Raw genomic sequence first — 13,065 nt, 5'->3', positions numbered from 1 at the left:
GTAAGAAAATTTAGCGTAAAGAGCGGGGCGTTGCGGAGGAAAAGGTAATTAAAATCGAATATAAAATGAATTTAGTTTTAATTTGCTATAACATTAACCACGACACAACAAAGAAAAATGACGTCCTGGACGAATCAATTTTACAAATAACTGGCGCTTTCTTTCGCTTTTCTTTTGTTGTACAAAATCTAAACAGTATTTCATTGCAAACAATTTTTATGGAGAACAGTTTTTTTTATGACTAAATCTACAATTATTTTTGGGGTAAAGGCTATGACCTTTGGAGGGGGTGTTATAAAGAACTTTACAGAATATATCAAAATTTATATATATGCATTTTTGTAGCCATTTTATTTTATGGGTAAAATTGAACCTTTGAGTGAGGGGATGGGGGGAGGAGCTGCAACACAACAATACCCATCACTCCGAATGCATTATTTTGGGTGTTTTGTTCGAGGGGGCTTACAAAAAAAAGCTTAAAATACCTCAGAATTAGTTATTTGCATTTTTGTTGCCCCTTTACGATTAGGATTTAACCTTCAGATGATGGGGGGGGGGAACTGCTGCAGCCAGGTAACCACTTTATTCTGCATACGCTCTTGAGTTTTTATTTGACAAAAAGTTCAGTTTATATTTCTCTCTTACTTGGAAATCGCCTTAATAAAAAAATAAAACCAATAATGAAATTAGAATATACCCAAAATAAAATTTATATTCCAATAAAACGAACAGAAATGTCTAGATATATGAAGTGGGATTTGTAATATCTGTTTCTTTTAACTGTATTATCTCTTCTACTGTTTTGACTCTTATAATCAGTGTTTTATGAAAAAAAATATATAATTGGGCTACAAGATAGACAGCTTCCTCGTTCGATTATTTAGTAATTCCTGTTCGTTTAGAATCTAATTCAAATATTAGTTTCATTTTTTGTAACGTATAGGTTCATTATTGGTTTCATTTTTATTAAGTTGTTTCTTATTAACTACTAGTTGGTGAGGGCGCTTCGCCCCCCCCCAAGCTCCCCCGCGCGCGTAAGGCGTTACGCGCCATATTGGTTACGCGCCATTGTAGTTGTGTCCCTGTGTCCCACCTGTGAATATAGACAGATATAAATATATTTTTAACTAGGTAAAACTTGCGAATATACAACATTCTTGGCTGTCCCATTGTCTGTGCATATAAATAGATTGTCAGGTTTACCGACTCTTGAACATGCAACATATAATTGTCCATGGGAAAAACAATCTGTATTCAGATCTATACCTTATTATTCTAATGATTGCCCTTGAGCTTTGTTGATGGTGATTGCTAATCGAACATTTCCTGTGTCCCCGTCGTCATTTATATATCCCCCTGTGCCCCCCGGCGTCCCCGTTGTTGTTGTTTCTCTCTGTCTCTGATTGCTAATCGAACATTCCTTGTGTCCCGGTCGCTTTCTCTTTGAGTGTCCCCGTCGTCATTTATATTCCCTATTGTGTCAGGGACACTCCCCCTGTGCCCCCCGGCGTCCCCGTTGTTGTTGTTTCCCTGTGTCCCGGTCATCATTTGTGTGTCCTGGTCGTCATTTATATTCCCTGTGTCCTGGTCGTCATTTGTGTCCCGGTCGCTTTCTCTTTGAGTGTCCCGGTCGTCATTTATATTCCCTATGTCCCGGTGTCCCGGTCGTCATTTGTGTCCCAATGCCCTGGTCTTTAATTTCGTCAGTCGACAAACATGACGTCAGTCGACACACACATACACACACACACACAGACAACTTATTTTTATATATACAGATTACTAAATAATTCATTATGATGTCAAGTTTTTTTTTACTCTGCTAAAGATATATTTTTATTCTTTACTTTCGTTAAGAAAAAATTGTTGTTGTTTTTATTTGATAGCTAGTTAAAAGCTATCATTTACCTTAGCAACAATACTGTTAGTCTCAATTGTTTGGGGCTATTCTTTGACTGCAATTGACCAACACAGATTTCCTAACTAAAGTTTCATACAATTTTTCCCCACTAATTAAAAAAACGCTTATTTTTTTCTCTGTGTTTCAACGAAACTTGCAATTTTGTCTTTGCTATTTTTTTCTTTTCTTTGCTCTGTTCAACAAGACTTTAATGGAAAATAAACTTTTCTCATAATATTTTACTAAAAATCATTTTCGAAAAACTATACCTCAATATATCCACTTTTCTCTTATAAACTAAATTTTTATTCAATTTTTTTTTCCGAACTAAATTTTAATTCTAGTCTTTTTGCTAACTAAAGCTCAAGATACATCTTTTTTTTGTTCAAGACGTTTAAATGCACCTTTTTTTACTAGCTAAATGTTACAACAACTTGTTTTTTTTCTAACTATATCAGTTTATACTACCTTCATTCTTTATATGATGATTTTTTTTTTAAATTTACGTTTGTTTTGGGTTCCTTCCTTTTCGAAAAGCTTATTAAAATTGTAACCAGGAAAGGTTTGAAGGGTGGTCGGTTCCTTGACAAAGAGGCGCCAAGTCATAAACCTACCCTGAATAAGCTATTAACTCTGGCACGAGATGATCTGGGCTGGAGGTCTAAACAAGAGTAAAGTGAGTAAACAAGACTGAGTATATTACGACTGTGCCATTTGTTTGTGATAACAGACTAAAAACTCCATAAGTTTTAAAGAGAAGGGAGTATAAAGAGGTTAGGGTTGAGAATTTGACAGAATACCTTATTTTGCTGGGACCCTTGATTATAACGGTAATAGTGAATCAAAATTTGAATAACTAGTGAAGAATAGGTCATAGAAAATTTTTATTGGGGTTTCAAACTAAAGTTCGTTAGATATTTAAATAACAATAGGATATCTTATTGGAAATAGGTCATAAAATATATAATAACACCTAGAAAAATGATCGGTTACTTCTATAGTTGACACCTAAGATAATTAATCAAACATACTGTCTTTGGTATAAAATGTAGAAAATAATAACTAATTTTTTTTTTTCTTGCTCGTAGTTGAAATAATTGTTTCCTGCTATAAATATGTGAAAAGCCACAAGAGTAGCATATTGGTTTGAAAGAAAAATTGTAACTGAAAATGCCTAAGGAGTAAGTACCACATGAGAAAATATATGAAGATAATATAATTTAAATACTTTCCATTGAACCGTATGCTAATATTAACGATATAAGATTGTTCATGAATGTATATTGTGCGTGAAAGCCATTGAATAAAAATTGTGTTATATCGTCTGAGAACAAAAGGCAGTACAAATAAATTTCACATGATATTTTAAATTAAAATTTGCTCTATCAATAATTACGAAATTCATATGCTGAGTAGTAAATATAACAATGCTAAATAAGAAAAGTTTTGAAATAGATTAACTTTGTCCGGTCTAAAAATAATTAAGACCTCAGGCGTAGAGTTGTTTCAATGTTTTTCAGTAGTTTTAACAAAATTATTCTCAACAAAATAGCTTTAAACTGACGTAATTCATATCATAAAGAAAAAAAAAAGATAAGTAAGAACGACAAATCTGTAAAATTAATTTTAATTTAATAAAGATTAAATAAACATAATTTTATTCGGGCTAATTTCGATTATGCTTCTGGTAAAGTTTTTCTTTTAAAAAACGATTCCAAAAACAGTTCAGCAACGAATACAATAAGAAAAATAAGATGTAAATCTACAGATCAAGGAACTTCTATTACAATTGAACTGTATTCTTTGTTGTTTGATCTTCTCGTCTGTGAATATTGCAGAAGCGTTTGTGAGATAGAGATTGTGATTTATGTTTATTAAAGTATTTTATTGTATCTTAATTTTGGAAAGGGGGAAAGTCTGTCATTATGTTCAACATGACGCAATCAAACAGTTCGTGGTAACGAACTGTAGTAGGGAGCGACCCGGCTCAATAGAAACTAAAACTCTAAAAAATGGAATTTTGATACCAATAGCTACATCAAAAGAATCGCATTTTAATGCTGATTTTAAATATATAAGTTTCATCAAGTTTAGTCTTACGCACCAAAAGTTACGAGCCTGAGAAAATTTGTGTTATTTTAGAAAATAGGGGGAAACACCCCCTAAAAGTCATAGAATCTCAACGAAAATTACACCATCAGATTCAGCGTATCAGAGAACCCTACTGTAGAAGTTCAAGCTCCTATAGAACCCTACTGTTCAAGCTCCTATCTAAAAAAATGTGGAATTTTGTATTTTTTGCCAGAAGGCAGATCACGGATGCGTGTTTATTTGTTTGTTTGTTTGTTGTTTTTTTTGTTTTTTTTTCCCAGGGGTGATTGTATCGACCCAGTTGTCCTAGAATGTTGCGAGAGGGCTCATTCTAACGGAAATGAAAAGTTCTAGTGCCCTTTTTAAGTGACCAAAAAAATTGGAGGGCACCTAGGCCCCCTCCCACGCTAATCATTTTCCCAAAGTCAACGGATCAAAATTCTGAGATAGCCATTTTATTCAGCGTAGTCGAAAAACCTTATAACTATGTCTTTGGGGACGACTTACTCCTCCAAAGTCCCCGTGGGAGGGGCTAAAAGTTACAAACTTTGACCAGTGCTTACATATAGTAATGGTTATCGGGAAGTGTACAGGTGTTTTCAGGAGGATTTTTTGGTTGGGGGGAGGGGTTGAAAAGAGGGGGATATACTGGGGGAACTTTCCATCGAGGAGTTTGTCATGGGGGAAGAAAATTTCCATGAAGGGAGCGCAGGATTTACTAGCATTATTTAAAAAAAAAATGAAAAAATAAATATGAAAAAGTTTTTTTCAGCTGGAAGTAAGGAGCAGCATTAAAACTTAAAACGAACAGAAATTATTACCCACATGAGGGGATCACTCCTCCTAATACCTCGCTCTTTACGCTAAAGTATTTTTAGTAATGTCAACTATTTATTCTACGGCTTTTGTGATTCAGGGGTTATTCTCAATGAATTGGGCCAAAATTTAAGATTTAGTGTAAAGAGAGAGGTACTGACGAGGGGGCGAACCCTCTCATATGTGTAATAAAAACATGAGAATAAAAAATTCTTTACGTAAGCTAGTTTATAAGTTCCGTACATCTTTTACTAATAAAAAGATTCGTAAAAAATTAAAAGTTCTAGTTGCCTTTTTTATTAACCAAAAAATTGGAGGGCAACAAAGCTTCCTCCCCCGCTCTTTTTTCTCAAAATCATTCGATCAAAATTAGGAGAAAGCCATTTAGCCAAAAAAAAAAAAAAAAAAAAAAATGCAAATTTCGTTTCAATTATTTCTCTGCGGAGAGCCAAAATCAAAACATGCATTGATTCAAAAACGTTCAGAAATTAAATAAAAAAAACAAGTTTTTTCAACTGAAAGTAAGGAGCGACATTAAAACTTAAAACGAACAGAAATTACTTCGTATATAAAAGGGGCTGCTTCTTCATCAACGCCCCGCTCTTTACGCTAAAGTTTTTTACTGTTATAAAAAGAAGAGTTGAGAGAAAGAGTCAAACTTTAGCGTAAAGAGCGGGGCGTTGATGAGGAAGCAGCCCCTTTTATATACGAAGTAATTTCTGTTCGTTTTAAGTTTTAATGTCGCTCCTTACTTTCAGTTGAAAAAACTTGTTTTTTTATTTAATTCGGAACAGAAGCTTACTAATGAACAACATACAATATTGATAATGAATAACTGGTACAAGGCTTCAGAAAAATGTTAACAGAGCCGTTTATAATATATTAACAATTTAGATTATAGCACTGGTTCTCAACCTTTTTTCCCCATGGACCCCTTTTCCCTTCTTTTTATCTTGGTGGACCCCTTCATAGCTATTGGACATAAGAACAATTTTCTATTCTTCACTAATATAAATTTTAAGGTTTTAATTATTAGAGAAATAGTATTCAATTAAGCTTTATTTTTAAATAAAAACTAATTTATTATCCATGATGTATTGTACATCATTTGTTTTCCATGTATTGTACTTTTCACCTTTGAATTTTGCATGCATTAGTTCATCACTTTGTATTTCATTGAGGGGCTCATGCAAAGATATGTCTATTTTGGCAACATTAACTTCGTAAGGAATTGAAACCCAAATCGGTATATCCATCCCGAGTAGGTCGCCAACCCGAGTTTGCACATCTTCATGTATATTTTCCAAATATTCACAATATAATGCAAGATCTTCATCTTGCAAATTGCTGTTAGCACAGGCCAAACAAGGAAACTGTTCAAATGCACGGCGCGTGATATTATTCTTATACAGCTGTAGTTTCCTTAGAAAAGTAGCAATAGCACTTTTACTAGATATCAGATCAGAATTGTTTTCTTGGAGCTGTTTTTTAAGTGAATTAAATTTTTCAAATATATCGGATAAGTAAAAGACATCACATTTATTTGCAAGCAGTTTTGCTCCAAGTTGTGTGTCAGCAAGAAAGGAAACAATAGAATCCCAAAGTGCAATGAAACGCTTAAGACAATTCCCCTTTGATAGCCATCTCACCTCTGTATGTAATACAATCCGCCCAAACTTTTCTCCATTTTGCTTACAGAATTCACGAAAAAGGTGGTCTCGGAGAGAATTTGATTTACTATGGTTAACTACTTTTATTACAACAGTAAGGGCATCATGCAGACATGCACTCATTTCCTTTGCAACTAAGTGTTGACGGTGTATCACACAGTGAACACAATATAAAGTGAACAGTAAATTACAGTAGAAAGTGAAATTACAATAATCAAAAGTTTGGTAGTGGTTTTTTATTCTATTTTAATGTTTATGTATTCTGACCCTACAATATTTTCCAGTTACGGAAAAAGAAATTAAGCAATGGTAAGTATTTTTAATGCCATTTTTAAATCTTTGCTTTGTAATTCAGCATGGTAAGCTTTACCTGGGCACCATAATAAGAAAATGGAACAAGTAGAAAACCGAAATTTTTTTTTCCAAACTTTTGTATTTTTCATGACCCCTAAACTTAACATAGACACATTGTCCCAAATTGAGAACAATTAGCTTCTATTTAGTTAAATATGCACAAAAGAAAATAAAAACATAGTAAAAAACCTATCACGAAGGATTATATTACAAGTCTTAGAAAATCTGTAACCTTAGTTTAATGTACCAACACTGTGAAAAAACTGTGAAATCTCGATGATGGGGGTGAAAGACTTCACCTAGTCCTGACATTTCGATGCTGGATAATATCTAAGGAAAATATTTTTTAAGTTACCTTGCATAGGAATAAAAATAGGCAAATATAAGATATTCGTCCTCCATTTACCCTATGAAAAGTACACAATAAAAATGAAAAGTCACTCAAATAAAAGCTTAATGCGTCCATTTTTATGAGCAAAAGCTCTTGTTCCAGTTCTCTGCATGTTCTGTATTTTGTACTATTTGTATTGCATTTTGGTCAGTTTCTTATGTCAATGCTTGATTTCTGTCAGCTCTAAGGAATCATTCAAGCCTCCGCCAGAAACTATATATGTCTTTTTCAAAATTTTAGTGCTTTTAGAGCTAAATACAAAAAAAAATCGTACTTAAAGCATAGCTAGTTGTTATGCTTTAAGTATGATTTTTTTTGTATGTATGATTTTTTGTCGTGTTGCTATTAGCAACGCACTCACTAATGTCTCTTCTCTCCGCTTCTTTTTTTGCTTATGTTTAAACAAATAAAATTACTCCTAAAATGGCAATACATTACCACAGAAGAGCGACTTTGTGCGGAAGAGGATTGCAATAAAACAGCCAGATGAAGTTCCAATCTTTTGTTTCATTGTGGACATAACAAATAACGAAATACTTCTCTGTTAAGGAAGCTACTCCTAAATCTTAAGCTTAAATCATTGTAGATGACCTGAATAATAAAACGCAAAGTCTTGTAGAGAAGAGTATTTTCCGAACGAACTATTTTAATAGAAGCGGTACATTCACTGTTCGGCAAAGAATACCAATCAGCTCTTTTAGTTCAGTCTTTCAAACGATGTTTTTGGCGCAAATATTTGCTTCAGGGACCAGATCTCCCATCTAGTTTGCTAAATTGAACTGATCATACATTTTCTTGCTTTAATCGAAATAGTAAAGGGTTATGTTTGCACCGGTATCAGTTTTCCTAGTCGGGAGATAAAGCTTCGTCTGCTATTCAACTACCCTAAATAAAAGGAAATATAAATCAAGGTTTATTTAGAGATGATATAAAAATGAGACAATAATTGACCCCATGATTGAGAATAGGGATATGGTCTTTAAGGTTTTTGCGATAATATTTTTAGTTGAAATTATATATCAGGCCGGTACACAGGAATATATTATTGGAAGAACTGGCAAAAACAGTTGTAATGTTTTTGCAACATTCTTTTTCTGAATTTAAGACTTACATAACAAAAGTATTATACCAATTTATTACCTAATATTATTCGACCAACTGCTAATGAATAATAAGCAAAAAATCAGATCTTTTTAATCAGGTAGGCCATTGTCGTTAAGAGAAAGTTTTTACTAACGGGCACTTGCAATTGCAAGGTAAATATAAAAAAAGACAACAAAAACACTTGACGAGTACTTACTAAAAAAATAAAGGTAGACATATAATAAGGGACAAATGGGTTTCAGAAGCGTTTTCTACGAGAGGCAGTTTAAACTAACTTTATATCTTTTATTTTCTTTCTTTATCATACTTGTTGGCAATATATTCCTATGTTTACAACTGCTGACGAGCAATTGACCAAATTTTCAGATCATGCTGAAAACAAGACACATTTACTGGAAACAAAATATGGATTATATTTTTCACTTATTATATTTTAATAAATAAGAAAAATTATCAAAACTTTGAGGAATAAAAGTCAGTATATATATATATATATATATATATATATATATATATATATATATATATATATATATATATATATATATATATATATATATATATATACATATTTTATGTAAAAATATATATATAGTAGCTGGGGGCCAGATGGCGAAGCCGCCTATATTATATTAATCCACTGATTGAAGCCACCAGATATATATTAATCTGGCAATCTACGGCCATTTTTTTATCAATGAAGTACAAATTATATTATGGCCTTAAGAAGGCTTGGGGGCTCTCAGCCCCATTCATTCTAATTTTTGCTCGATTTGAGTTTGACTCGGTTATGTATGGTAATTTCTGTTTGTTATGGGTTTCATTTATTTATTGACTGTGATTTGTGGTAGTTTTACACTTGGAAGGTTATTTAAATTTATTTCTGCTCATTTTTGACTTAATGCCGTTCTTTACTTCTCTTTGAAAAACTTGTTCTGTTGAAGAAGCTTTTTAAATCAATTTATCTTAGTTTTTTGTTGACATGGTATTTTTTAAAGATTTTTTTTAATCTTTTCGCTTTTTTTTATTAGAATCCGTAGTTGTACTTGCTATTTGTATGTTGGAGAAACTTTTGCAACAATTTTTAATCTAGACACAAATAGTACTGATTAATTTAATTCTAAACCTCCTCAAGTTGAGCCTGAAAGTTAAACTGGTTTCCACTCCCAAAATATTTTCTCTGTGCTCTTTGACAACCTGGATGCAGTTACACTCTTTTTATTTATTTAAGTAAGTTATAAGAGCAGAAGTAGTAATAGTAGTAGCTCCAAAAGTTTCAATGTAATACTCCCAGTCGATCTAGACATATTGCTGAGGTGCCTTATTGGCAAACATACACACAGTGCCTTCTGATTTAGTTTTAAAGCAGGATTTAGTTTTAAAGCATAATAGGTAAATTGCACAATTGTGGGGATTGAGTGATACCCAATATCCCTAAAAACATAGTTGGTGGATCGTCCTACTTTGCTGAACAAAATAGCTGTGTCAAAATGTTGACTAAATACGTTTGGAAAACGAACGGCTCGGGTGAGGTTTGGCCTCCAATCTCTTTTTACTCCTAAGAGGGGGGGGGTAAAGAAATTTTAATTTTGAATCAAATTAGCTTCTTTAAGAGTTCAATGATATTTATAGCTATTCTAGAGTGGCGTTGTTTATGATAATGCTTATATACCCTTTTAAAAACCATCATACCTATGTATTTTCGTTTAATTGAAAATCCCTTTAAAGTTTTACCTCAATATCCTTAGCGTCATGAGTTACGGTAACTGTAGTGGCAGTATAATATACACACAGTGCCTTCTGAAGGGTTAAAAATCCACCATAACTTACCCTTAAAGGTCTAACTTCGTAATGGAAGCTATTCTTGCAATAGTGCTTTGTCATCTTTTAGAAAATTTATACGCTCACAGCTTTTTTTTTATTTAATTTTACATCCGCCTGTATATTCCTTAAAAACTTCACCTTAATCCTCTCAGGTTTCGTAATAGCAATAGTTGTAGCAACAATAGTACTAGCATGCACATACTACCTTTGAATCCTTCAACATCCCCTTCAACACATGCTGAAAGTTTCAACTTAATACCATCAACCGATCCTGAAGCATTTCTGATGCGTCCTCTTGACAACCTATGGTGGAAAGGCATAGTGCCTTTCGATTTAGTTCCATACAGTTACAATACATTCCAAATTTTTCGCCTAAATATCATTAGTTACAATAGTAGTAGTAGTAGTAGTAGTAGTAGTAGTAGTAGTAGTAGTAGTAGTAGTAGTAGTAGTAGTAGTAGTAGTAGTAGTAGTAGTAGTAGTAGTAGTAGTAGTAGTAGTAGTAGTAGTAGTAGTAGTAGTAGTAGTAGTAGTAGTAGTAGTAGGTATATATATATATAGTACCTTAGCTTTAATGGCAGTAGCAGCAGTAGAAGTAGTGATAATAATAGCAGTAGTAATTGTCTGAGAAGAAGCAGTAACATTAGGAAAAAAATATTTCCTTTTGGTTAGTTGAACATCCCCCACAACAAGCCCTGTTAGTTTTACCTTCACAAACATAACTGTTCCTAAGATATTGTTTTTACGCCCTTTTGACCACCTGCATATAGATGGAGTGTTGTGATTCAGTTCACCTTCTCCTCGAAATTCCTTGAAAATTTCTTCATCATACCATTAGGCATAGTTGTAAGAGTAGTCATGGTAGTAGTATTGATATTACTAATATTAATATCAATAGTATTAGTTATAGTAATAGCAGTAGTATTTTCGTATTGCCTTTTGGCCAGTTGAACAGCCCTCTTATCAAGTTCTGGAAGTTTCAACTTAATATAATTAGCCATTGCTATGGCACTGCTGATATTTCCTTTTGATAACCTGTATGCTCACATTCTTCTTGAATTTAATGTTTCAATGCTCTCAGCCTTACAAGTAGTTGTAATAGAATTAGTATTTTAAGCAGTAGTAGTAGTAGTAGTAGTGGAAGTAGCAGTACTAGCAGTAGTAGTAGTAGTAGTAGTATTAGTAGTAGTAGTAGTAGTAGTAGTAGTCGTAGTAGTAGTAGTAGTAGTAGTAGTAGTAGTAGTAGTAGTAGTAGTAGCAGTTGTAGTATAAGTAGTAGCAGTAGTAGTAGTAGTAGTAGGTGCAATAGTTGTAAATGTAGCAGGGATGGTGGTATTAGTAGTAGCGAGCATATATTGCCTTTTGGTCAGATGATCTTCCCCATCAAGCATTCTCCGAAAGTACCAACTTAATACCCAAATCAATCCTCAAGATACAATCTTTTGACAATATACATGTACATAAAGTTTTTTAATTAATTCAAACTTCATGAAATAGTGTGATAGTTTTACTAGTAGAGATAGCATGCAACTACTGATTTTTTGGTCATCTCCATTATCAGTTTTTGAAAGTTCAAATTAATCTACTCAATCATTCCAGAGATACGCCCTTTTGACAATCCGTATACACATAACATGTTTTGATTTAGTTCAACTCTCCCCTCACCATTCTCCAAAAAGCTCACCTGAATTTGCTTCGCCTTTATGGAAAGGAAAGTTCAAAAACTATCGTAGCTTATACGATCACCCGCTCAAATAGAAACCTTATACACACCGTGGCATAATTTTAACCCTTGCCTCTGGTCTTTGATGGGTTTTGCCCAACCTGGAGACATTCTTATATGCTCTTTGGACTATTGTGAACAAATGGCTATCTCACAGTTTCGATCGGATGCAATTGGGGAAAAGTGGATGTCAGTGAGGGGGGCTGGTCGCCCTCTGTCAATTTTGAATTTTAAAAGGGAACTGGATATATACACTTCCAACCGTATGACCCTCCTCTAAAATTCACACAACCACTGTTTCCATAAGAACTTCATATGCCTCCTGGGCATAACTTACACCCTTGCCCCCAGACTCTGGGGGATTATGTTAACCCCAAAGGCCTTATTATGCTATTTTTTCAAAAAAATTTGAACAAATAGTTATCTCAAAATTTATATAAGATATATATAATAAGACGGTTGTGGGGGTGTATTTAGCCATCGATCACTCTGACTCTTAAAAAGGCTACTATAACATTTGATTTCCAATCCAATCAGCCCAATATTTTTTTGGGAATGAGTGTCATGGAGGGAGCTGGCTACCCTTTAATCACCTCTGACTATTAAAAAGGGCCTTAGCCCTTTCAGTTTTGATTCGAATTAGCCCTTTCTAGAGCTCTACGATAGGTCCTTCTAAACGAAGTGCCTTGGTAAAAAAAAAGTAAATAAAAATAAATCCACTGTGCCCGGGCCCAATAAATTGTGCCCGGTATTGCATCGCCTATGATTTCTGTTCGTTTAGCTTTCGTTTATTCATTGAAAGTAACATATGTCTATATTAAAACTGAATTACTATTATAGGACTCAGTTTCTGCTCATCTTATGCTTTAGGGCGGCTCTTCACCTTCTATGAAATACTTCTTCTTTGAAAACATTTCTTTTAAATTAATTTTTTTTCTGTTTTTAATTGCCGAAGTTTTACGATTTGGCAATATTATGGTTTACTACGAAGAGGGGTTGACTTTACAGGGAATAGCAAACCGTAAGAATAGTTTTGTCTGACCACTCACAATACTTCTACAATGAAAGAACTCCTGATCTATCCCGTTTTGTAACATACCAATCATCCGAAATAAACAAAAGGAGCACTTATTTGACATTATGACTGTATTCCTATATAGTTATCATATTTGCTTTCAATTATCTTGCCCCC

General features: G+C 33.5%; 1 protein-coding gene across 2 annotated transcripts in view; it reads left to right on the top strand.

The window, feature by feature from the left end:
- LOC136037142 (frequenin-1-like) overlaps positions 1–13,065 on the top strand; it is a 73,691-nt gene that overhangs the window by 19,418 nt on the left and 41,208 nt on the right. For both annotated transcript variants that reach the window (XM_065719645.1, XM_065719646.1), the window contains exon 2: positions 6,762–6,786. In XM_065719645.1, the coding sequence (XP_065575717.1) occupies positions 6,762–6,786 (25 nt within the window). The remainder of the gene's footprint in view (positions 1–6,761; positions 6,787–13,065) is intronic.

The sequence above is a fragment of the Artemia franciscana genome, chromosome 16, assembly GCF_032884065.1.
Source record: "Artemia franciscana chromosome 16, ASM3288406v1, whole genome shotgun sequence".
Classification (NCBI taxonomy): Eukaryota; Metazoa; Arthropoda; class Branchiopoda; order Anostraca; family Artemiidae; genus Artemia; species Artemia franciscana.
Note: the sequence above shows the minus strand (reverse complement) of the source record. Positions and strands in the feature narration are given on the sequence as shown.